This window comes from Eubalaena glacialis, chromosome 4, assembly GCF_028564815.1.
Source record: "Eubalaena glacialis isolate mEubGla1 chromosome 4, mEubGla1.1.hap2.+ XY, whole genome shotgun sequence".
Lineage (NCBI taxonomy): Eukaryota > Metazoa > Chordata > Mammalia > Artiodactyla > Balaenidae > Eubalaena > Eubalaena glacialis.
The window spans coordinates 77,301,379-77,328,651 of record NC_083719.1 but is presented as its reverse complement, the minus strand read 5'-3'; the positions used below and the strand labels follow the sequence as shown (position 1 = coordinate 77,328,651).

General features: G+C 34.0%; 1 protein-coding gene across 7 annotated transcripts in view; it reads left to right on the top strand.

Moving 5' to 3' along the window:
* Positions 1 to 26,041, top strand: part of SKIC3 (SKI3 subunit of superkiller complex) — a 143,874-nt gene extending 117,833 nt beyond the window's left edge. For all 7 annotated transcript variants that reach the window (XM_061189453.1, XM_061189451.1, XM_061189452.1 and 4 more), the window contains 11 exons: positions 1,749 to 1,970; positions 3,036 to 3,108; positions 3,981 to 4,034; positions 4,242 to 4,353; positions 7,409 to 7,537; positions 10,837 to 10,952; positions 12,777 to 12,935; positions 16,493 to 16,645; positions 21,512 to 21,642; positions 23,423 to 23,546; positions 25,269 to 26,041. In XM_061189453.1, coding sequence (XP_061045436.1) covers positions 1,749 to 1,970; positions 3,036 to 3,108; positions 3,981 to 4,034; positions 4,242 to 4,353; positions 7,409 to 7,537; positions 10,837 to 10,952; positions 12,777 to 12,935; positions 16,493 to 16,645; positions 21,512 to 21,642; positions 23,423 to 23,546; positions 25,269 to 25,343 — 1,348 coding nt within the window. In that variant the 3' untranslated portion in view covers positions 25,344 to 26,041. The remainder of the gene's footprint in view (positions 1 to 1,748; positions 1,971 to 3,035; positions 3,109 to 3,980; positions 4,035 to 4,241; positions 4,354 to 7,408; positions 7,538 to 10,836; positions 10,953 to 12,776; positions 12,936 to 16,492; positions 16,646 to 21,511; positions 21,643 to 23,422; positions 23,547 to 25,268) is intronic.
* Positions 26,042 to 27,273: the final 1,232 nt, after the last annotated feature.

Genomic DNA, 27,273 nt, shown 5'->3' with positions numbered 1-27,273 from the left:
CATTTCAGTAATAATTTAGATTTTGTATTTTTTTTTTTTTTTTGGGCTGCATTGGGTCTTCGTTGCTGTGCGCGGGCTTTCTCTAGTTGCGGTGAACAGGGGTTACTCTTTGTTGCGGTGCGCGGGCTTCTCATTTGTGGTGGCTTCTCTTATTGCAGAGCACAGGCTCTAGGTGTGTGGGCTTCAGTAGTTGCGGCATGCGGGCTCAGTAGTTGTGGCTCGTGGGCTCTAGAGCGCAGGCTCAGTAGTTGTGGTGCACGGGCTTAGTTGCTCTGCAGCACGTGGGATCTTCCTGGACCAGGGCTCGAACCCGTGTCCCCTGCATTGGCAGGCGGATTCTTAACCACTGTTCCACCAGGGAAGTCCCTAGATTTTGTATATTAATACATATTAGAGTATATAGGTTTGTTCTCTTTTGAACCAAGGCACAAATTAGAATTTCTTCTTTTGTTGTTAGTATTGGAATTTATATTTTACTATTTGCTTTTTTTTTTTAGTTACAACTTACGGTGTGGTTTATTTGTATTGATGGAAATGACTATAACTAATTGATATTCTTCCATATTTGGATGCCTCCATCTATTAACCCTTATCGTAAAAAGAGTTACTATGGATGCTTTAAGTTTACTCCAGAGCTGCCCATGAAAATTCATGACTTTGTAGCTGTTTGTCAGAATCAAATTCTAAACAGCTTGTTGTCCCCTCCCCCCAAATAATAGAAAGACATAGTGGTAGGTATGTGATATTTTATAATGTTACAGCTATTTATATTATATTTTAATGAACTTTGTTTAATAAAATTTTCAAAGTTCCTATGTTTTGTTACAGTACAACATTCATAATTATTATTAGAAGTAGTTAAGTTTATAAAGAGCTAAGGTTTTCTTCATTTTAATTAATAAGGATTCCTAAACAGTATTGACTTTTACCTCCATAAGGCTAAATCAGATTTCACGGGTGAAGAAGGAAAAGAAAAAAGCTGGATGTTTACATACAAAATTTAAATTCTCCTTCAATTATAAACGTGCTCACTTGGAATATGGTGGATATAGATAGTTTTCGTAATTATTATATATTGCTCTTGTTTCAAATACCACAGAACAATAAGACAAAAGCTTTTTGGGAATGATAAAAATCAGATCTTAGATTAAGGATTTTTCTTTATTATTCATACCTTTTAGGATTTTATTGAAACTAAAGATTTTAGCGAAATTATTCTAATTATTTACCTAGAACTGTGACCCAAAGATACTGTGCTGTATATTTGTTTCTAAATGTAGATAAAATGACCAGAAAGGAAATTTGGCTCTTGATGCTCTGCGAAGGCCATTGGTACTTTTAACTGCTTCAGAAATTCAGGGAAACGGGACTTCCCGGGTCGTCCAGTGGTAAAGAATCCGTCCTGCAATGCAGGTGACGTGGATTTGATCCCTGGTTGGGGAACTAAGATCCCACATGCCATGGGGCAACTAAGCCACGCGCCACAGCTACTGAGCCTGCGTGCCGCAAACTGCAGAGCCCGCGTGCCACAACTAAAGACCCAACACAGCCAAAAAAAGAAAAAAAGAAATTCCCGGAAATTACTGTTCCTAGAAACCATGGAACTTAGTTTTATAGTTATCTTAAAGCTGGACTGTAGTTTGGTGAATCTATAAGTAAATTGTTTTTTCTACCAACTGTTAAGTGTGTTTTAATAGTTACAGACTATTGTACTCATGGCTAATAGGCAATTAAAAATATATTTACAGCTCTATCTTAAAAGAACCAACCACGGAAAGCCTTCAAGCCCTGTGTGCTCTAGGATTGGCAATGAAGGATGCGACACTGTCAAAAGCTGCACTTAATGAGTTACTGAAGCACTGCAAACAGAAAGACAATGATTATCAGAGGTACCTTCTTACTTCAGCGATCTATGCACTGCAAGGTCGCACTGTGGCAGTGCAGAGACAAGCATCTAAAGCTGTTCACAGGTAAATTCTGTACTTGTGAACTTGGGGTCTAGTTATACTTGATGAAGTTGTCTTTGATGTTTGGACCTTATTAAGACTATACAATGAGGTAAGCATATATATTTGGAAACCAAGTTGTGGTTTTATGAAACTGTACATAGGATCAGGTAACTGACTACGCATTATTTCACCTCTAACAATTTAAATAAAAAATTCAGTTGGTAAAGAGAGAACAGAAAATCTTTCAGATTAAGGCCCAAATCTTGTTGTTGTTTTTTTTTTAAGAACATGAGAAGTTTATTCACAAGTGAAGGAATAAAAATGGTTAATATACAAGAAAATATCTGAAACTTCATTAATAATACAGTAAATGCAAATTTTAAGAATAAAGATATAATTTTTGACAAATTGACAAAGATTTTTAAGCTTTTTAAAAAAATTAGACATATTGAGTAAAGGCAGTTTATACAAGGAGGACTCATACAGGACCTGTAACTGGCCACAAAACATTTTCCCCAAATTCTCCTGTACCAAACCTTGTTTTAATATGAAAGCCCTTACAAATTCTCAAGTTTGTGATGTTGTCAGTTTGTTATCTGATACCGTCCAGTTTGATGGTTTTAGGAATTTTTTGGCCACTCAAACATTCATTAATATTCAAAATTTGGAAAATAGAAAGCTGTTATCACTAGCAACAGTGGTTATTTATTAGATTTATTTTTAGCAGTAAAGTGTTATATCTGTAGTTTATTTTCCTTCCACAGTTCTCATCTCTGTGTTTTCTTCGAACACAACGTATTAAATTTCCTTAACCTTTCTGAATTGGATCTCACGGCTCTGTAATCATCACACTGCTGATTTTTCTTTCTTATTTTAATAAAAACTGTAGGTGTATATAGAAGATATAAAGTATGTTTCTAAAAATTCAGTCACTTTTAACCACATGTAGAGAATTAATTTGAAGTTGTTTTAGATGTCTAAAAGATGTTTAACTTAGATACTAAATAAAATGTTGATTTTGGGGGTACTTTTTGTGATTAAAGTAACCACCGTCTCTAAGCCCTCTGCTTTTGATGGTCACTATAGTAACCCAGCTGATCCTGCTCTGTGGTCTTTGTTGTCCCGAGTGGTTGCTCAGTACACTCAACGAAATGCAAAGGTGAGTAATGTTCTAAATTCTGGCAAAAAGATAAAATAACTTATGATGTGGTATATAATATAATTTTAAAGTATCAATATTAACATTATCACTCTGGAAAATAATTAACTAATAGAGCAAGGGAGTTCTGTTATTTAGTGAAGTTTTTCATTAGTCATTCAACAAGTAGTACACGGAGTTTCTTCCATGTACCGTTGTACTGCTCTGGGTGTTATGGAAGATACAAAGAAGGAGGTGGACTTTTTTGAACATGTATAGATTGTTACGTTATTCTTATAATTCACTTTCTTTTCCAGGTAAAATGTCTAATTGAATTTTTAAAAATTAAGGATTTCAGATCGACTTTATGAAAACTATTGTGCTGCGTATATTTTCCTTACTTTTAGTACTGAGTTGAATATTGAGGTGGTGTTGGTGAGGTTCATGATGCTCTGAACTTTAGTTACTTATTTTACTGGGGACTGTGGACGTTTTAAAAATACTAAAATTTCATGGAGTAAAAACTATGTTAGTTTATCTTAAAATAAGTTTTGTGGTCTCTCTTTTTTTTCTTTCAGTCTTCGTTTCACAATCTTGTATATTGTTAGAAAATTGTATATTTGTTTGTTACTACTGTAAAGTCATGTAACTTTTGGACCTTTAATGAATATTTTAAAAGAGCAGAGTTGAACTGATCATAGTAGAAAAGATTTTCTTTTATAAAAATATTAAACTGCTTTTTTAAAGTTGGTACTTAAGGAGTTTAAAAGTTACAAATGTGATAAAGCTGAACCTTTCAAATGACTTAATGTAAAGATTTTATCAGTCTTAATTTTTACTTTTTTGTGAAAGTTTATGCATTTATATAAGTAATAATTTGTTTACTATTACAGGGAGGTGCGGTAGCAGGAAATGTGGCTCATATTCTGGACTCAAATCATGGAAAGGTTAGTTTGCCCCAATTCAAAGGAAATGTTAAATAATATTATTATTATTTACTGTTAAATAATATTGTTAAATAATATTATTGATGAATAATTTTTCTTCTTAGGCTTAGGGATCACATCATATCCAATGTAGTACTACTTTTAGTCACTTTGAAAGTCAGGGAGCTATAAAGAGAATTGGTTAACACCCTTCCTTTCTCTTTGTAGAAGGCATTACTATACACTGCAGTAAATCAGTTGGCTATGGGAAGCAGTTCAGCAGATGGTGAGAAAAATACTGCACTAAAGGCCATTCAGAAGGCAGCTCTCCTTTCTCCAGGTGAATATAATGTGATCCATTTCATTATTTAGGATTCCGTCCATCTTGCATTTGTGTTAAAGAAGCAAAGTTCGTATTTTTATGAAATAAGGGAATTTTAAAATATTTTAAGATCTTGCATATTATTTGATTACTGCATTCAGCTACTGATATTTAAGAGATAATCAGTTATTGAAGCAGGCTCAAAGGAATATCTGTTTAAAGATACTTCATTAACCATTATTGAAACTCTGAATTATATATTTTCAAAAAGTGGTTTTATTTCTGTTTTCCATCAGTCTGGTTTAATGAGGTTTATTTATAGCTACTAAATTATTTAATAAACATGTTTAGTTATTTTTATGTGTAGTTAACTTCTTGAAGAGTGGAGATATGTCTTCTATGGTAACTGTTAGAACTGCCAAGGTGCTGGCCTCACCTGAACTAATTTCTTAGTTCTAACCAGAGTCGTATGTATGCCATTGGTCACAAAAGGCACTGGGGAACTGCATATAACCTGCATCAGCATGCTTCCGTTACCACTGCTGGAGAAATGCTGTAGAGGATTGGAATGTCTAACAAAGTAGGGTTATGGGATATATTTTTACATAATATTATTTTTAACATGAAATATAGCTTTAAACAGTATATTCCCCCAGAGCACTTCAAACATTTGCTGGATCAGAATGCTATTGCTTTTGGCCAGGGACTGTGGGGAAACATACAAAGAACAGGTTCAGTACTATCTTCACAATAAATGATAAGGATCCTAACTAAACTTCAGAGATTATTTTATAAAACAAGTAAACAAACCAATGTCCTGTTGTTTATTCTTTCTTTCATTTTTGAAATAGAACAAAAAGAAATCCTAAACATTTGGTTTTATCTATGTTCTATGTTAGGTAAGTTTCTGATTTTTAAAGGTGTTCCCAAACAAGTATTAGATATAGAATTACTCTCAAGAATTCTTACTGTGGATCTAGAATGATAGATGTTAGCCTTTGATTGTGTACGTGGCATACACTTTAGAAAGGTGAGATTGCCCAGCTAAGATCTTCTCTAATCATTTTCTCTGATTTTCCCATATTATCTGGAGAAATTCATAAACAAGGAAGCAGAGTCATATAGGAAGCTTAAAACAGGGACTGACTGATGAAGCTGAGTGCTTGTTTGAGACTTGTTTGGAGTCCAGTGAAAGTGAATGTAATTGTAGTTATGTGTAGTAGGTGTACATCTAACCTTTGTAGATCTTTAGTTAGACAAAGTACAGTTTTGATAGATGGTACTCCAAGGAATCTTTTCAGAAATTTAAATATAATCCCAGGAATTTAGAATTGAATGGAAAGAAATCCAATGTCTGTTAGATTAGTGCTTCTGTGATATTAAAAGGTATTTTTAGCAAACCATATTAAAAAATTTTTTAGTTTTCTAGTATATATATATGTATAAATTATATATATGTGTATATACGTATATATGTATAAATTATATATGTGTGTATATACCTATATATGTATAATATTTATATTATCACTTTGTTTCATAGGGAATTTGAGTTGCTGGTTATCTGTAGAAGAGTTCATGAAGACAGCAATTCTTTTGAATTGTGACAAAAGAAATTGCTGCCAGCTAATGTCCATCCCCCTCCCAAAATCTAAACTATAGAATACCCTAAGATCCTTAAATGAGTTGTTCACTTAATCTTAGAAACACAAAAATTGAGTCCACTTCAACTGGAATTATAGGATTTTAGACCTGAGGGCACCTGAACCATCATCTAATTTAGATGCCTTATTTTGTAGAAGTATGTGTTCCAAAGGAAGAGTGGCTGCACAGTTAATTAGTGGCATTGTTAGACCTAAAATCCAGATCTAAGATTCAGTCATCTGCCTTTCATTATATAGTATTCAGATCTCACCATAAATTCTAGGAAATGGTCCCCATTTTCTTATTCTGAATTTGATTATGTCTTATGATATTTAAAATAAGGTAGGCATTATCTGGGCAGAAATTATTTTATAATATCAAGGTATGTATTTAATTTTTTACAAACATTTTTGGTCTACATAAGATTTCTAATGATTCTTGTACAATTAGCAGTAATACTGGCTGTCTATAAATGAAATACATGTATTTCAGCCATTTGACAGGAGATACATATTGGATGGGGCAGTTAGGTAAGAAAAAAATTAAAAACTAGAGCTAAGAAGTATGTTTAAATGACTGTATTATTAACTGGAACCCCTTGTAGGATTTAAAAATTATCCATTTGTTTTTTTAAGGGTAATAGGACTGAAAATATTAACCATGTAAATATTAACCTGCAAAATATGATTTGTGAAACAAAAGACCAAACAAATTAAAAAGCCTAAGTTCCAAATCCCAATCCAGCTTTCTGTTTTCACAATTAACTTTCTTGAAAAGAGGAGTCTATACTCATAATCTCTTTTATTACCTTCTCAACCCACTGCTATTGGGCTTTCCCTCTTCCCCTGAAGCTACTACTATCAAGGTGTGAAGGAAGGAAGGAAAGATCAAATGGATGAAGGGATACATCAGTGTAATCATAATTGCTTCCTTGGAATGATAAAGTGACTTTTATGCTTGGCTGTTAGAAATAGGTAAAATGGAGTTGTCTTGAGCTTTTCCTTTGTCTCAGACTTTTCTTAAGAGCTGAGAAATTGTGTTATCTTGCTTTTCCTATGACTGAGCCTTTAATATAGGGACAGTGATGAACACAAGTGTCTCTGTGAGACTTGCCCTTGGTATTCAGTGAAAGTGAATATAATTGACCTTTCCACAACAGCGTAGTACTCTAGGCAACTTACGTAACCAGCCATAGAAGAAGAGTTAAATAGGATATTTCTTATCCTCTGATGTGTTTGGAAAAAATGGCAAATCTTAAAGGATGAATATAGTAATGTGCCTTATGAACTAGTTTTTCTTTAAGAAAATGGAATTTTTCTGGAGATAATATTTCATTTGTTGGTATTTGTAAACTTTTACTTTCATTTTTGGTAGTTTTTCAGCAACGTGTTGATATTGACAGCCTCCTAACTGTATTTCCTGTGTTTAGGGGATCCTGCTGTCTGGGCTGGGCTAATGGCAGCTTGTCATGCTGATGATAAACTGGCCCTAGTGAAGAACACTCAGCCAAAGAGGATGGATTTACACTTGGCACTGTTATCTGCTGTTTCTGCTTCAAGTAAGTTTAAAAAAGCATTTCATACATGATATATTCAAGATAAAGTATTCAGAAGGATATTGCCAAAAGGTAGTAGGCAGAATTAGCCCTACATGAAAGGCTATTATATTCTCATCTAACAAAGCTTAAAAACAAGTCTTAAGGAGTTTACCTGCATACAGAACAAAGCTCAAGAACATTACAGGAATACAGAAATATTCATCAAGGTAAAATTCACAATGTCTGGTATCCAGTTAAAACTTAATAGGCATGCAAATAAGCAGGAAAATACCACCCATAATGAGGAGAAAAATCAATCCATAGAAACAGATCCACAAACGACACATGATAGAAATCTCTTTAACATGTAATCAACTGTTTAACGCACATATGACAATAGCACAGAGGCCAGGAGGGGAAAATGGAAGTATTTTGTTGCAAAGTTTTTATACTGTAAGTGAAGTGGTATAATATTACAGTCATCCGTAAGGATTTGGGATTTGTTTCATGACCCTCCTCAGATACCAAAATCCACCGATGCACAACTCCTTTATATAAAATGATGTAGTAATAGTTGACTCTGCATATCCATGGGTTCCACATCCATAGATACAGAGGATCACCTGTACTTAAAGGTAGACTGTGACAGGTTAAAGATGAATACTCTAAACCTTAAAGTAGACACTAAAAAAATAGAGTTTAATTAATAAGCCACCAAAGTAGAAAAAATGGAATTATATAATACAAAAAGGAGGAAAGGGGAACGTAGATAGAATAAAGAGAAAACAACACAATAGAGTTAAACCCAACCATATCAATAATCAAGTTAAGTATAGTGGTCTAAATACCCCAGTTAAAAGGCACAGATTGACAGATTGGATAAAAAAGCAAGAGCTAACTATATACGGCTTAAAAGAAACATAAACAAATATAAATCTACATTTAAAGACCAAAATAACCTCACAGTACTATATATAGAATAGAAGAACAGCAAGGACCTACTTTATAGCCCAGGGAACTATATTCAATATCTTGTAATAACTTACAATGGAAAAGAATCTGAAAAAGAATATATATGTATATATTTATATATATGTATAACTGAATCACTTTGCTGTACACCTGAAGCATTGTAAATCAGCTATACATCAATTTTAAAAAGATGCAAATAAAAAGACAAAACGACCTAAAAAGTAAATGGAAAAAGATATACCATGCCAACACTAATCAAATGAAAGCTGGAGTGGCCACGTTAATTTCCTACAAATTAAGATTTCAGAGCAAAGAATGTTCCCAGTGATAAGGAGGGTCATTTCACATTGGAATCAATTCATCAAGAGGACAAGTTAGGCACCCAGTAGCAAAGCTTCAAAACACATAAAGTCTGTGTTGTATTTCCCAATAAAATAGGTAGAAAAAATGAAAAATTATGGAAAAATACATGAAACAAACTTATAGAACTGAAAGGAGAGATAGATAAATTCATAATTATAGAGATTCAACACTCTTCTTTTGATAATTGATAGAACAATTGGACAGAAAATTAGTAAAGATATAATTAAAAACTTGAAAAACACTATCAACTAACTTGACCTAGTTAGAACTTACAGTTCTCCTAACAACAACAGAATGCATATTTCTGTCAAGTGTACACAGACTATTTACCCATATATATCATATTGTGAGCCATAAAACAGGTCTAAGTAAATTTAAAAGGATTCAAATCATACAAACTATGTTACCTTAATACAATGGAATTAATTTAAAAATCAATAACCAAAAAATCTGGAAAATTCTCAAATATTTGAAAACTTAATAACATACTTCTGAATAATCCAGGTCAAAGAATAAGGCAGAAGAGAAATTAGAAAATATTTTGAACTGCATGAAAATGAAAAAACAACATATAAAATTCTATAATACTTCTAAAACACCTGCTTATATGAAAATATTAGCATTACATGTCCACATTAGAAAATAAGAAGGGCCTCAAATCGATGATCTCAGCTTGTGCCTTGAGAAATTAGAAAAAGGAAGGGGAAATTAAATCCAAAGTAAGCAGAAGAAAAGAAAATAGAGTAGAGATCAATGAAATAGAAAACAGAAAATCAACAAAAGCAAAATCTAGTTCTTTGAGAAGATCAATGAAATTGATAAACCTAGCCAGGCATCAGATAAAAAACAGAGTACCATTGTCAGGATTGAAAGAGGGTACAACTCTGTAGCTATTAAAAGGCTCATAAGAGAATCTCATGAACAACTTTATGCCATTAAATTTGGCAATGTAGATAAAATGGATAAATTCCTTAAAAGATACAGAGCTCACTTAAGAAATAAACCGAATAGCTTTATATCTATTAAAGACACGGAATTTATAGTTAAAAATCTTCTTATAAAGAAAACTCCAGGACCAGATGGATTCTACCAAACATTTAAGTAAGAAATAATACCAGTTCTATACAAACTCTTCCAGAAAATTGAAAAGGTGGTAACACTTCCTGACTTCTTCTGTGAGATCAGCATTATGCAGATACCAAAACCAGACAAAGACATTACAAGAAAACTACAGAACTACAGATGTAGAAATTTATAACAAAACTTTAGCAATTCAAATCCAGTAACACACAAAAAAGATACTAATACTTAATGATCAAGTGAGGTTTATTGTAGGAATGCAAGGTTGCTTTAATATTTGAAAATGAATGTAATTTACCACGTTAACTGCTATGAAAGATGCCAAAGAGTTTATATTTTATGATTTCATTTATATGAAATTTTAGGTAATGCAAACTGATCTATTGTGAGTGAAAATGATTAGTGATTGGGGACAGAGGAAAGGAGGAGAGATGGGTTGGAGACAGAAGTGATTACAGAGTAGTAGGAGGAAAGTTTTCGTGATGATGGATATGTTTATTATCTTGATAGTAGTGATGGTTCACAGATGTATTCTTATGTCAAAAGTCATCAGATTTACAGCTTGAATATGTGCATATGTGCAGTTTATCATATGTCAATTATATTGCAATAAATCTTTACTTTTTTTCAATGAAGTATTTTCAGTTTTACTGAAGACAGTGATTTTTTTTGATGTAAGTCACAAGTATGTAAAGTCTTAAGTTATTCAGCTGTAAGTATTCCTGCTATGAAACTTTGCAGAAACCTGTCTCATGTTGAGATAGTCTATGGTATTCCAGTGGTATATGTAAAAGTTATATATGCATGGTAATTTAATTGTAATACTTCTTAACAACTGATTACTTCTCTGAGAACACATTATAAATTGCAGAAAAAAGTAACATTGACTTTTTTTTTTAATAAAGACAAAGAATTCTTTGAAAATTACAACCAATCTCTTGAAAAGTGGTCTCTCTCCCAAGCTGTCACTGGTCTAATAGACACAAGAAGAATAGCTGAAGCTGAAGCCCTCTGCACAAAGGTATTGTTATGGAATTGAGATTCATGGATTCTTATCCTACTTGGAAAATAACTTCAAAAATAGAATGCACATTATTTAAAGAGCATTTGGTGGTGGTGGTGGTGGTGGTGGTGGTGATGATGATGATAATACCCAATATTAACTGAGTACTTACTGTAAGCTAGTTAATACATTTAGTACTTTGTATTTGACCTTCACAACAATCCTATGACATAGGTATTTATTATTATCCCCATTTTTACAAGTGAGAAAACTAAGGCTTAAAGAGGGTAAGTAATTTGCCCAGGAGTTCACAGGTAGAAATTGATGGAGTTGCTGTTTGAGCTCACATTTGTCTGACTCTTAAGACTCAAGGTTTTAATCTTTTTTTTTTTTGGTACCATTATGGAAGCAGTATTTTCCTTTGATTTCTAGTTACACTCTTCAGAATGCTATGTTTTCTAGTATCCCTACATTTTTCCAAGGTTCTGAACAATGTAGAATGACTGTGGGGATTGTTAAGTGGGTGATGGGAATTATTGAGTAGTCAGTTTTTACCTACCTGGATTGTAGGCTGTGTGAATAAATTCTTACACCTTGCCTAACCCATAGTAGGGTCTCAGTAAATATTTATTGAATGAACAAATCAGTTTCGTAAACCTACTCAAAAATAATTTAATGAATAAGGGGAGTTTTAAACATCATTTTTCCTGAACACATCTGTTTTCATAAATGCTTACCAGGGAGAAGGTGTTGTCTTTCTAGAAATGTTTTTTGAAAGCTCAATATAAATTTTACAGAGAGAGGAGAATGGATCTTTGAAGATCCCTTTGTTCCTTGAATTCTCTGAAAATCAGAATAATACATTTTCTCTTTTATTTAAGAAATTCCATCTAGGTTCAGGACAGTTTAGTACAATACAGTGAATGTTTAGTAAGCATAAATTGACAGTTGCTTCGTGCTCTCTCTGACAGAATAAGGGATACTTTTATGAACCTTTCCTTGTCGTTTTAATGTCCCAGTCTCTTACTTAGAAGAAAGCAATCACATTTCAGAAATAAGGACATTTAGGACTATGACCTAATAATAGAAAATAAAGAATTATGTCATTGAGAGACAAGCAATAAAGAAAGAAATGTTTAAAACAGTAGTGGAAGGACTTGTTTAGACAATCTCCTTAACTTCTTGTATGTGTATATTGTATGTATATATGTATATACATATATAATATATACACACACATACACATATGCAACATACACATATTTTATATATATATACACACACACACAATACATTTATATGTGTGTGTATGTGTTTTAAGGCATAAATAAATGGCCTGGGTAAATGGGTCATTTCTCTTACTCCCAGTGTGTAAGAAGTCTGTGCCTGGAGGAAGGACAATGAGTATCTTTGTTAAGAGGTTGAGAAAGGAAAAAATTTATAGCTCTTTCCCTCTTAAAAAGTTAAGTTTCTTCCAATAAGGATTAGTTTTAGCCTTCACTGTTAATTTTATATTTTCTTAGTTCAGCTGTTTATATGTAGTACCTAAATTTTTCAAGATATCACCTAAGAATAAACCAAGTCAAAGGGACATACTAAATCTAAGATTAACAACTTATAAACTACAGTAATAGCATTACTGATTTTAGAGCTTATTTAAGTGTAAAGTTTGGTATTCCCAAGATGTTCAGTGTTCTGTTGACTTTTGCTATTGTTTATTTTTTAATAAGAAAAGGTTAAAGTCAGGGGTTTTTTTTCAATATGGAGAATAGATTATTTGCCTTTTACATTTAACATTTAAGAACCTGTTTGATGTATTTCTGTTTGGGGTTTGATTTTTAGAATTTAAAAAGTAACCCTGATCAGCCAGCTGTTATCTTACTTTTGAGACAAGTTCAATGTAAACCACTCCTAGAGTCAAAAAAAGCTCTCCCAGATGCTGTACTTGAAGAGCTGCAAAAAACAGTCATGTCCAACTCAACCTCTGTTCCAGCTTGGCAGGTAAATTCTCTCTTTTCTTATGTGAGTCCTGAATTAAAATGCTCTGTGATATTAAATGAGGTCAGGGGTATGCTCCATTTTTGTCTTGCCTTTAGATTCACTGTATATCTCTCATTTTCAGGGTTTAAAGGGTAGCGTGGTTAGAGAAACTAAAGAAGTTGAATATTCATTTAGGATCTGCTGCTGCACGGCTTCGAAGCTTTTAACATTGTTGATTGTAAATTTTCTCCATTTAAAATAGTGTTGAAAATACTGTCTTTTACATGGGATTGGTGTAAGAGAGCTAAGTGTTACAAACATTTTATAATAAAGTTACCATAATGGTGTTTAACTCTGTCTTTAGAGGGGATGTGTGTAGTTTTTCCTTAGCTACTTTACAGGTAACCTATATCCAAGATTTTAATGGGTTTTTAGTGCCTTTAGAAATAGTTCTTTTCAGGACTGATGCCTGAATCAATAGACTGTCTGCCCTTTTAGCTGGCTCTGCTTACCACAAGGACAAATACATAATGATCACTGTGTACTTTATTCTTATTGATAGCAAAATACAGAAAGCATATAATTACTTTACTCAATTTGTTATAGTTCTTTCTGTACCACAAGATAGTATCAAGGGACTTTTTGATATAGGTTTTACAGAAGCTTATTTTACTACAGTTTGTTCTTCATTTTGATCTTTTGTTATGTCAACAGTTTTGATGTCCTGCTTAAAAAGATTATCTAATGGTGTAAAATAATTGGATTATGCAAGTTAAGCCACTTTGTTTACTCTAATCCTTGAAGAAATATGGTGCTTTTTTCCCTCTCAGAGTAAATTTGCCATATGAGAGTTAAGATACTTTAATTCTAAGGTCAACTGGATATTGATGATCTCATGTTCTCAAGGGGAAAAACACCTTGTCAAACTAAAAGGGAAAAATTAAAGGATAAATTATACAGTAAGTAAAATCTTAGAGATAGTATATGTGTTTTCTTTTATACTGTGATATAATTCACAAAGAATAGAGTGTAAAAATCTTGTACTCATTACATATGTATATACCTTTTTAACCACGACCTGTATCAAGATATAGAACATTTTCTGCAGCCTAGCTGCCTTCCCCATGCTCTCCCTTTGTGATCGCCCCCTACGCCCAAAAGAAAAGGGGAAACACTATTCTGACTTCTATCACTTCTATCTAATTTTGCCTGTTTTTGAACTTGATATAAATGGAGTATCACTTTGTATCTGGTTTCACTCAACATCATGTCAGTGAAATTCATTTAGTTGTTTCATTTAGTTGAAATTCTTGTAGCCATAGTTTTTTTTCATTTATTTTTATGAATATACTGTAAATTATCCCTTTTACTGTTTGGATTACAGTTGACCCTTGAACATAATGGGTTTGAACTGCATGACTGCACGGGTCAACTTATAAATTGATAGTTTTCGATAGTCCATGGTTGGTTCAATCCTCGGAACCATGGATACGGAGGTTGACTATAAGTTACCTCAGTGTTGTTCAAGGGTCAACTGTGTTTCCAGGTTTTGGCTATTATGATTAATGGTGCTGTGTCCATTTTGGGATATGCCTTTTGTTGGGTGATAGAATATGTGTATATTGACTTTAGTAGATCCTGTCAAATGTTTTTTTTAAATGGTTGTCCAGTTTATGTTCCCACCAGCAAATTATGGGCATTCCAATTGCTGATATTGCTAGATGGTGGTTATTGTTTTCCCTTTCCAAAGGATATGGAGGTAATAGTGTCTTGTGGTGGTTTTAACTTGAATTTACCTGATGACAAATGCTGTTGAGCCACTTTTCATATGCTTATCGGATCTTTGGATTTCCTCTTTTTAAAGTACCTTTTCTTTACTGTAGTTTTTCATATGCTGTTTTCTTACTGAATTGTTGGAATCATATTTTCTGGATACAGGCACATTTTTGTATATCTGTATTGCAAATATTTTCTCACATCTGCACCTTGGCTTAACATTTTCTTAATATTATTTTTTGATGAGTAGTTCTTAATCTTAATGAAGTCTAATTTATCATTTTTAATGGCTAATGCATTATTGAGGTGTTCTACTCAAGAACTCTTACTCCAAGTTCATGAAGATATTTTTCTGTTTTCCTTTAGAAACTGTTGTTTTACCTTTCACATGTAGGTCTATGATCCATCCTGGATTAATTTTTGTGAGTGTTGCAGGGTCAAGGTTCATTTTTTTCCATATGGATGTGTAATTGTCCCAGTACCATCCTTTGAAAAGACCATCATGTGCCCCCTAACTTGTAGTGATGCTTTTGTCATAAATCAGGTGCCTGGGTCTTTTAGGGCTCCCTATTCTTTTCCTTCTTTTTCATTGATCTATTTGTTTATTCTTGCTTATAGCTTTATAATTAGTTTTGATATGTGGAGGTACTATTAAGACCTCCAACTTTCTTGTTTTCCTTCAAGTGTGTCTCAATCACTTTCGGTGTTTTGCATTTACATGTAAATTGTCAATTACCCTTACTCTCCCCGCCAAACAAAAGTCCTACAGAGATCTTAATTGGAATTACATGAATCTATAGTTTAATTTGGGGAGAATTGACAAAGTATTACTATTGAGTTTCTCTATCCATAAATGTGTTATATTCCTCGTTGTTTAAGCTCTGAATTTCTCTCAGCAGTGTTTTAAAATTTTTGCAATAGAGGTCTTTTACATTTTTGTGTTAAATTTATTTCCGGGTAGTTGATTTTTTTTGTTGTTCCATTGCAAGTGGTATTTTTTTCTGTATGTTGGTGTCAAACATTTAGAAATACTGTTGATTTTTATATACTGACCTTCCAGAAACCTTGCTAAATTCACTTATTCTTTTGAAATGGTTTTGGGTTTTCTGTATACACAATTACGTCCTTTGCAAATAATGAAGTTTTACTTTTTCTTTCTAATATTTTTATGTTAAATTTTTTTCTTGCCTTATTGCACTATTTATAGAGCCTCGATTACAGTGTTAAGCAGAGTGGTGATAAGGGAACATTCTTGTCTTATTCTCTACCTCAGATAGAAAACATTCGTAATTTCATAATTATAATTTTTGCTTTAGGTTTTTGTAGGTATTTATCAGATTCTAAAATGGCTGTCCAATTTTTGTTTCAGATTAAGGAAATCCTTGTCTCTTCTGAGTTTGTCAAGAGAGATTTGTTTTTTATCATGAATGAGTGGATTTGGGGTGGGGGCCATCTATGAGAATGCTTCTTTTTCTTTATTCTGTTAATGCAGTAGATTGCATTGATTTTCATATGTTAAATGTTACATCTGTAATGTATAAAAAATCATATTGCATTTTGATTTTGTTCCTGACTTGCCATCTTGGGAGACTTTTTAAGGCTTCAGACTGGATGTGGCTGTTCCTAATAGAATGGGCAAGATGGCTACCCCTTTTTTGACCTGTGATTTTTGTTTTGGAGGCACAAAATTTATCAATAATTAAATTAAAAATTTAGCTTCATCAAAGTTTATTGAATTTGTTGGAAGTAGACTGTGTACAAAACTAAAATCTTTTGGGTTCTTTTCTCTTGCTGTTCCTCAGTGGCTGGCACACATATATCAGTCCCAAGGAATGATGGGTGCTGCAGAGATGTGTTATAGGAAGAGTCTACAAGTAGCATCCCAACAGGGCAGCTGGAGTGGGAAACTCTCAAGCCTGTTGAGACTAGCACTGCTTGCATTAGAAGTCTGCATGGTAAGATCATGTTATAATTATGATGTGAAAAATTGATTCTTTTATTTTTCTTTAAGATAAAAGCTTTTTACATAGTGATATTCCATTGAGTTCCTATAGTTTCATCACTTTCTAGTGTGGTCTCCTCATAGACTTTGTATTTGGGCTTTTTGATGGACATAAGAGTAACATAACATAAACCTGTAGACTCTAGCAGGACACTGTCAGTGTTTAGGGGGAAAAAACAAAGATTGCAATTTTAAAAGTTGAATTATGGCAGAATATACATTTTTGTTTCTTGGTGATTTAGGTTAGAATTAATCCAGCTACTCATCAGTGACAAAGATACCAATAATTAACATTTTAGTCATTTCTTAGTTCAATTTGACATTCTGTAAGAGGGATTTCTAGTAATTTTTGACTTGATATGTTTTCTGATACCAAGGTAGGTATATTAATCTAGAAGTCTTATATACTAGTGTGGAAAACTTTTCAAGATAAATATTTAAGTGGATGCATGGAGGAGCAAACTCCAGAACAGTGTGTATGATATGCTATTTGAGTGTATATATGTGTGGTATGTATTTTTAAGAATATTTATCTCTGCATCGTGTGTGTGTGTGTGTGTGTGTGTGTACACGTGTGCACGCTAATAGGCACATGGAAAAATACAAAAAGATACAAAGGAAATTTAATGACAGTTATTTTGGAGGATAGTACTAGGGGTCTTTAAGGGATAGTGGAGGAGAATTTTTCATTTTATATCCTTTGATAGTGTTTGAATTTTTTATCATATGCATGTTATTTCTGTAATTAAAAGATAAAATGTCATTTTTTGTTTTGGAAGAAATTTCCTAGACAGGCCTGAATTAACTCATGCTTTTGCCATAGTAGTCCATTGCCAACATTATTTACTTGCTTTAACTAGACATTTTGCCAAAGAAATATAAGAATTAGGAAATTTATTCCTCTTTGGTGCTATTACTGTGGAGCACGTTTTAGAGCTCCTTAGGTTGGGGCTATGTTTTGTTCATCTTTGCGTCTTTGCTTTACCACTCTGCCTTATATATAGGAGCTCTTCCACCAATGGTTTTTGAATGACTGGACTAATAGTAATGGTAGTCAAATTTGAGGTGATTTGGCTGGAAAGAAATGGTGGTTAATGGTAATTCTAGATCACCAAACATTTTGTTTTGTTTGTCCCATATTTATATTTAACAAAAGTCTTTGTGACATTGGCAGTCGGTGGGCTATGGAAGCCACATGTAGCACCGATAAATGCTCTTGAATATGTGAACTGGAGAAGTCAATACCCTTTTAGTCTAACTTATTATTTGTTAGTTAATAAATATTATTAGTGATGTGGTTTTTTGTTTGTTTGTTCTTCATGCTGGGAAATTAAATCTGCCCTGAAATAAAATAAAAATAGCAATAATAATAGCAAACATACAGAACACTTAGCCTGTGCTAGGTTCTGTTACAGTGCTTTATACATATTAACTTCATTAATATTCATAAGAACCCTATTTTACAGATGGGGAAATTAGCTTACAATTTAGTAATACCCAGGTATACCTGCCCCCATTGCCCCACCACTACTACCACCACAAAAGTGTTTTCTATAGGAGCCTTGGTTCTGGTTCTGCCAGTTACAACCTGTGAAAACTTCAGCCAATTAAGCTGTCTAGAGCTCCCCCAACCTTTTTTGGTAATAGTGGAGGTAGTAATACCTACTTTGCCTAGGTATTAGGAATATCAAATGAAGTTAACATTTACAAATGCCTTTGTAAACTTTAAAGCACCATCCACATCTAATTTGCTTGCTATAAGATTTGATACCCAGCAATTATTATAAGGAGATGTCATATTTCTCTGGTAAAGAGCTGGCAGTGTGCAGAGGATGGGTATATTAAAATTAGACTGTTTTAAGAGAAGCTATTGTATGTGTAATAATATATGAAAAGGCTATTAAACTGAAAGTTTCCCCTGAGATATTAAATATCAGATGCCAAAGAGAAATATCAGACCAAGACACAGATTTCTGAAGTGGGTAGAAGAGTAACCTGTAAGGAAGCTATAAAAAGATTAGAAGAGCAGAGTTGGAGGATCGTGAAGAAATCTCTCTGGAGAAAGCTGTTGCCTCCCCCGTCGTCCCCCTGGCACGTTTCCACACACAGGTGCCCACCAGACGAGGAAGGGAGTCTCGCTGCCAGAGAGAGCGAGGCTTTGATGTGTGACTTCTGAGGTCCTAGAGGCACACGTCTAGAAGCACATGGACAGGTATCTGACACATGCCTCGGAAGCTGTGGCTCTCCACCTGCTGGGAAGAGAGTTGCTCATGTTTTGGAAAGTGACTGCATGCTTCTGGGAGAGAGTGGTCAGCAGTGGGTGAATCCCAAAAGTGGGTAGGAATGTATGCTTGGGTACAAGATGCCCTCCATCTTGTGAAGGAGAGTTGCTGCAGCGTGGGGTCAGCAGTGCTCCTAGAGCTTGTTAGGGCCAGGAATGAGTGATGCCAGCTGAGATAGTGGACTGCCATGGGAATTATCTTAGATCCTGACATGTAGAGCCACCTAGAGGAGTGATGGGATCTAGCAGAAAGGAAGCTAAAGGTTTCCAGATTGCCACAGCATGCGAGGGAAGTAAGTGGAATAGTTCATTCACCCAGGTTAGTGGGACTGCAGCTGAGCAGGACTGCTTCGTGGGTGTGCATCCTATCCTGTGCACCTGCATAGGCCTCCACACCGGGTTTAACGCTCTGCAGCCGCCATCTTGAAATTCTTAATCATTTTGTAACAAAGGGCCCTGCATGTTTTTGTTTTTGTTTTTGTTTTTTGGCATTGAGCCCCACAGATTTCATAGCTGGTCCTGCAGTAAGAGACTATGCATAAAGTTGAGAGTCTCTGATAAAGCTAGGAAAGTCTGGATGAGAAAAAGATCTTTAACTATCTGTCAGGCCTAAAGAGCATCATCTTATGATGGTACCAGTCAAACTTCTGATATTTCAGTTGGTTCCTGAAACTACAGTTAGTAAGAAAAGGTGGGAGTGTTGGGCGGAGGAACAAGCCATGTGCTGCTCCCTGTAAGCATACCCTAGCTGGGAGCTGAGGAGATGGGAGTGGGGTGTAAATATTACCTTTGAATGAAGATTGAAGTATTGAAAAGAGAACATTCTAATTAAGACCGTGTTTGTGAATGGATGTCAGAGTCATGGGACCTACTGTAATTTACATCCTTATTATATGAGGAAAATATAATAAATAATAATTAATATATTAAATATAATAAATTTTAAAAACAATGGGAGACAGAAGTATATTTTGTATACACTTTTAAGTGTATTCTAATAAGTGTATTCTAATCACATTGTTTAGTATATCAGTTACATATAGAAACTATTGTATCATAATATATGGGCTAACTTTACGGAATACTTTATATGAATTCTTGGAATTTAAAGAGTGCATTATAAAAGCAACCAGTGAGAGTTTTGTGTTATTGGTTTTTAAAAATATATTAGGAGTAATTTTATTAGTATGGACTTTACCTTACATTCTTTTCCAGATGTACCCAAGGTGCCATTGCTCCTGTCTTTATGGAGGATGCCTCATAATCTCTGGTCTCTGTTTTCATATTCATTATCCCTATGGCTTCCTCTTCCTTGATTACACAGATTACTGTTGCCTGTGCTGAACTCGGAGTTTATTGCTCTAACATTTAAAAAAATAATTTAGTGTTTGAAAGGGACTGTGTATTCACTCATTATATTGACTTTATTAAAATGTGTATTCTAGATACCTGTAATTATGAATTCTTGGTTACAATTTGAGGTTTTCAATGAAAGATTTTAAATACTTTTTTTTCCTTCTTATGTAATTCACTAGAGTGTTCACCATTTTATTTGCAGTTACTGTTTCTTTGGAACTACTTATCTATGTTATTTCTGAGTCAGTACATACTATAACAAACTGAAGTTTGCAACCTAAGTGATGTATAGATACCTTAACATTTTCCCCATAAAGTGAAATTCTTAAAAAGTTTTTCAGAATTGATGACTTTGATTTAATTTATCTCTGATCTGCTTTGCACCTTTTTTCCTGTATTGGGATTTTATTAACATATTTCATTTCAGTCTTTCTTCTCTCCTTAGTTAATTTTTGAAATGTGGAACTTATACACTACCAGTTAAAGAATCATGTTAAATTGAGTTTTGTATATTTGGTAGACCAGAGGCTTAGTAATTGATAGATTTCATTCACCCATGTAATAGAATAGTGCATTTTCTTTTAGCAAATATTTTAGTGTTTTTAAAATGATATCTCCTTTTTGAAACCTTCCTTAATCCCTGTCAGCCTTGTTTTGTAGTTCCATAAGGGCAGGAATCAGATTTTAATCATTTTGTAGAATTTTGCTCCCTGTAGCATTTACATGGCAACTTAGACAAGTAGGCACTCAACAAATAAGAGCTGATTACATTTTTTAAAGTAAACATGTCAGAACTTCCCTGGTGGCACAGTGGTTAAGAATCCACCTGCCAATGCAGGGGACATGGGTTCGATCCCTGCTCTGGAAAGATCCCACATGCTGAGGAGCAACTAAGGCCTGTGCACCACAACTACTGAGCCTGCGAGCCACAACTACTGAGTCTGTGTGCCACAACTACTGAAGCCCGTGCACCTAGAGCCTGTGCTCTGCAACAAGAGAAGCCACCGCAATGAGAAGCCCACGCACCGCAACAAAGAGTAGCCCCCGCTCGCTGCAACTAGAGAAAACCCGCATGCAGCAACGAAGACCAAATGCGGCCAAAAATAAATAAATAAATTTATTAAAAAAAAAATAAACGTGTCAAATGTTTAATGATTTAATATTTGTCTTTTATTTTTATAGGCTAATATTTCCAGTGATCACTGGCCATCCTTGGTTCAAGAAGCTACAACTGAGGCCTTGAAACTTTGCTTTTGTCCGCTGGCTGTCCTTATACAAGCTTTGCTACAATTCAAACGCAAAATGGGAGCAAGGTATGAAGAATCTTCATTCATTTTTTTCTTCAGAGTGTTTCTTCACTTTTAATCCTTCTACGAAACAAAGGTTTAGAATTAGTTTAACAAACTTTGATGTTATTCATATATATGTTTCTACTTTGGAGAGGCTGGTTCTAGTAACCCAGTAAGGAAGAAAATAAAGTCATACTTAAAAAAAGTAATTTGGTACCCAGATACAGAATATGAGAGATTTGCATGACAGCATTTTGAGTGAAGAAGGCCTTGGAATTTTTGCTCTTCACTGTTTTAGGATGAGCCAACAATGTAAATGTGGATTCTAGAAACAAACAAAACCCAAAAGGCTCAAGTTGAAGGCTAGATTGACATAAATTCCTGCAAGGCAATAAGCTATGAAAAACAGTAATAAATATTAAAAAGGCAGAGATATTATAAATAATGTGGTTTTTATATCTAGAAAATCTAGAAGCTTCACAGATTTAAATATAAAAATTTAAAGTTATAAAATTTAAGTTTAAATTTTAGCAGTCTTTTTATTGGAAGCGGAGATGAGGTCAGAAATAAATTTGAAGAAAATTACTTAAAGGTTATATGGATGAAAAAACAGGCAAGAATATTTTTAAATTCTGAGAATATTTAGCTCTAACGGATATCACACATAATACAAAGCATAAGTGAAACAATGGTTTAGGAGCATATATTACTGGAACAGAATAAGAATTGTAGACATAGAGCTTAACACATATAAATGTGTGGCAAAGGTCACATCAATACCACAAAATAGGAGTGAAGGAAGAGATAAGACCTATGACTAATTAGCAATTCCAGCATCATTTACTGATATTTATTTATTTTTGCCACTTCTTATATGACTAATTTCACCAAGAAATGTTTTAGGCTATAATGTGAACTTCCTAATGAACTCTTTCTGCCGAAGCTCAGTATACATAACTTAGAGAGCCTTAACCCCCAACTGCCTATAATCTCTGTTAGCACCTCCCATAATTTTTATCACCACCCAAAATCAACTCAAATAAGCATGCCGCCTAAGAAAAAGCAGTGTGCTTTACTATGTGATTCCTATGTAAAAGCATCTTCAGGGCATGTTCTTCTTTAGCTCCTACTTCAAACCAGTTGCTACTTACAAAATCTTCCTATTGAGCAGTTCTGAAGTTACCACAATTTGTGTTGTTTCTACCCATACAGAAGTCTTTGGAGCCATAGATGTTAGTAAATTTGGAAAGAAAAAATTAGAACATAACTGTAAATCAGCCTGTTATTACATAGGTTCATATATTGTACACGTTCTTAAAAATATATACTAAAAGCCTGAAACTATACACTTAGCCTCTAGTGTAGATGTTAAATATTTCTTCTTGTTCCACTCTATATTATCTTTGCATTATTTATTTTCTGTCTACCTTCAAGAGGGATTAGAAGTAGAGCAGTCAGAAGTGCTCATGAAATAGGGGTCATTTTCCCATTCTATTTGGAAAGAGCCTTAATTTACTTATCTGCAAAATGAGGATAATAGCAGCAACCTACCTTATAAGGTTGTGAATGTTAAATGTGACCATATGAGTAGAACACTTGGCATACTACGTAGCACATAATAAATACTTAGTAAATGTTAACCATTATTACTACCTTTTTCATTACATGGATGAAAAAATTCATGAAGTAATCAGAACGTTGTCTGCAAAAGAATGAGAAAGATAATGTGTGTTTGAGACTAGTATATGAAATATCTTATATTAATTTATATGCTTTGGACTGAAAGTAAATATCTTTTTCCCAGAGAGACGCGGCGACTTTTAGAGAGAGTGGTGTATCAGCCTGGGTATCCCAAATCTATTGTTTCAACAGCACGTTGGTACCTTCTGAGACACTTACATGCCAAAAATGACTACGAGCTCATCGATGTAAGGCACTGATTTTATTAAAGATATTCATCTTGGACCTTTGTTGGATGAGGGCTGAGGGTTGCTATCCTGTGCATTGTAGGATGTCTAATAGCATCCCTAACCACTCTAACCACTAGATGCCAGTAGCATTGTCCTCCTCCCTCCACCCAGCTTATAACAACTGAAAATGTCTTCTAGACATTGCCAAATAATATCTGAGGTGTAATCACCCCTGGTTGAGAACCACCGATTTAACCTGTAGGAAATATATTCTCCTGATGTGCTATGTAGCATAAGAAAAGATAGATGAAGGCTCTGGGTTCTGGTTGTAGTATTTCTTATGACCATTGCAGTGGAGGCAAATAGGTAGATAGGATAGGTTTAGAAGTAGCAGAAATTAATGGGATGTTCATATTATCTTTGGAAAAATTATTTTACTTCTTATTGTCTTTTCTGTAAAATTCATATGACAGTTTCTACTCCACTTCTCATGGGATGGCTCTGGTTTCTAAATATATAAACATGTACAGTTGACTCTTGAAGAATGCAGGTTTAAATAAATGGTGTGGGTCCCCTTACACTTGGATTTTTTTTGATAGTAAATACTACAGTACTACACGATCCTTGATTAGTTGAATCCATGGATACCAAGGAACTGCCTATATGGGTGGCTGACTATAAGTTATATGTGGATTTTTGAGCATATAGAGGGTCTTCATCCCTAATCCACATGTTGTTCAAGGGTCAAATGTATGTGTGTGTGTGTATTCTTTTTAAAAAGGTAGAGTCTGTATGACATGTACTGGGTTAAAATTCTTATAACTTCAGCCAAGAGTTTTAAAAACACAATGAAAATTAATGAGAAGCCTTTTTTAAACACCCCCAGCCTTGGGAGATGGAGATAAGTGTCTCCCTCCAGAGCAAGGAATAGGCATGTTTAGTGCCAATTATAAAAGATTCAAGTCTCCTAGGCGCCTAGGCTTAAATCTAAGGTTCACCTCTTGTCAACCAACTGTGTATGTGGGAAACTATATGCATCCATCCATGTCACCCCTTTGAGACTTAGATAGGAGGGGAACAGATGCAAATATGTTGATACTCATGTCGTTTGCTACACCATGAATGATAAAGACATTTATCTCTGACCCAGGTGTCCCATCATGAAACTGTGACAGGCTAACTTGTTAGCTTGCAGATAGAGCAACATCTCGGACCCTGTACAGTGTTTGAAAATGAACAACCAAAAAATGTTTTAGTAATCAAATGATCAACTAAAATTAAAGCTTCTAGTTTGTGGAATTGATGAAAATTATGGAAAGGTTCTTAATAGAGCTTAGAACCCAAGCCTTGATCCTAAGCTGTGGTTTTAAAGGAGAGCAATGTCATTTGAACAATTCTATGCATAAAATGGTCTTTTGGGATAAGGGTTTAGAGGTGACAGTATTGTAAACAAAGCCTCCAAACAAAACCTTTAACTTTATGCAGTGCTGGCAGTGGTAACAATCAAAATGTTGACATCCGTACTGTTGAGCATTTGAGTAAATTGTGCTTATCTCTGATGTTAGCTTTGTTTGAACAGTTTATTTCAGCAAAAATGACAGAAAGTTTGCACATAGTCACTTTTTCTTGTGTAGTTTGATATTGCCTGCTGCCCTTTGGCTTACTCGGCTTCTATGATTCTAAATATAGGTATTGTTAATAAAGAAAATACTAACATTTCCTGTATGTAATTTCCCACAGGTGCTGGTAAACAATGCCAAAACTCATGGAGATACAAGAGCACTGGAACTGAATCAGAAATTGTCCTCACAATAACAATGCTTTATTTTATAGTAAGCAAGCAAAGAAAAAGCTATTAGAATGAAACAAAGAATCAAGACTTTTCCCCAAAGCAACATTTAAAAAAACTATAGTTGTAATCATCCATTCCTTTTTTAAATCTAAAGACGTTTAAGTTCTTAAGCTAGGGGTATAATTTTCCATAAACTCTTAATATAACTTTAATTTGAAAAATATCTTTGATTTTGAGAAGTCTATAATGAAAGGAAAAACCATGGTTCCCTTAGTTGTTCATTAGTTATTTGTAAATCATTATTTTCTCTATCTTGCATGGTTCACCATTAGACTGTTTTTTGGTAATCCCTTACAATAAAGCCTTAATAGGCATTTGCTAAATAATATGCAAAAGGAGATTAGCACAATGCAGAATTTTATTTATTAAACAACAAATTCAAAGATTTAATTCCTTCTGTGAATTCCTGAGTTCAGCAGACCAACTCATCTAAAATCCAGATAATCTTACAATCTGTTTTATTAGTGGTTCATCTTGGATTCTGCTGAAGAAGCGTAATATAAATGTTAGGTGAATCTTAGACTGCTAATGGATATGTTTATATAAATCAAAACACTCAGGTGTAAAGCTGCATTTAAAACATTAATGAAAAATTTTGGAAAATAATGCTGACAATATTTAACTGATCATGCAGTTCCTTCAATCATGATGAAAAGATGAACTTCCTTAAATAAAAAAAAAGAAATGGCTGTCTTGTTTTCTTTATAGTATTGATATCAGATATAACTTCGGAATTTCAGATTTTAAGACATGAAAGCACATTTTCCTATTTTATTTTATTTTTTCAAAAAGCCCTTTATGGAGTGTTCTAATTTCATTCTTTTACATGTAGCTGTCCAGTTTTCCCAGCACCACTTATTGAAGAGGCTGTCTTTTCTCCATTGTATATTCTTGCCTTCTTTATCAAAGATAAGGTGACCATATGTGCATGGGTTTATCTCTGGGCTTTCTATCCTGTTCCATTGATCTATATTTCTGTTTTTGTGGCAGTACCATACTGTCTTGATTACTGTAGCTTTGTAGTATAGTCTGAAGTCAGGGAACCTGATTCTTCCAGCTCCATTTTTCTTTCTCAAGATTGCTTTGTCTATTCGGGGTCTTTTGTGTTTCCATACAAATTGTGAAATTTTTTGTTCTAGTTCTGTGAAAAATGCCATTGGTAGTTTGATAAGGATTGCATTGAATCTGTAGATTGCTTTGGGTAGTAGAGTCATTTTCACAATGTTGATTCTTCCAATCCAAGAACATGGTATATCTCTCCATCTATTTGTATCATCTTTAATTTCTTTCATCAGTGTCTTATAATTTTCTGCATACAGGTCTTTTGTCTCCTTAGGTTTATTCCTAGGTATTTTATTCTTTTGTTGCAATGGTAAATGGGAGTGTTTTCTTAATTTCACTTTCAGATTTTTCATCATTAGTGTATAGGAATGCAAGAGATTTCTGTGCATTAATTTTGTATCCTGCTATTTTACCAAATTCATTGATTAGCTCTAGTAGTTTTCTGGTAGCATCTTTAGGATTCTCTATGTATAGTATCATGTCATCTGCAAACAGTGACAGCTTTACTTCTTTTCCGATTTCGATTCCTTTTATTTCTTTTTCTTCTCTGACTGCTGTGGCTAAGACTTCCAAAACTATGTTGAATAATAGTGGTGAGAGTGGGCAACCTTGTCTTGTTCCTGATCTTAGAGGAAATGCTTTCAGTTTTTCACCATTGAGGACGATGTTGGCTGTGGGTTTGTTATATATGGCCTTTATCATGTTGAGGTAAGTTCCCTCTATGCCTACTTTCTGGAGGGTTTTTATCATAAATGGGTGTTGAATTTTGTCGAAAGCTTTCTCTGCATCTATTGAGATGATCATATGGTTTTTCTCCTTCAATTTGTTAAT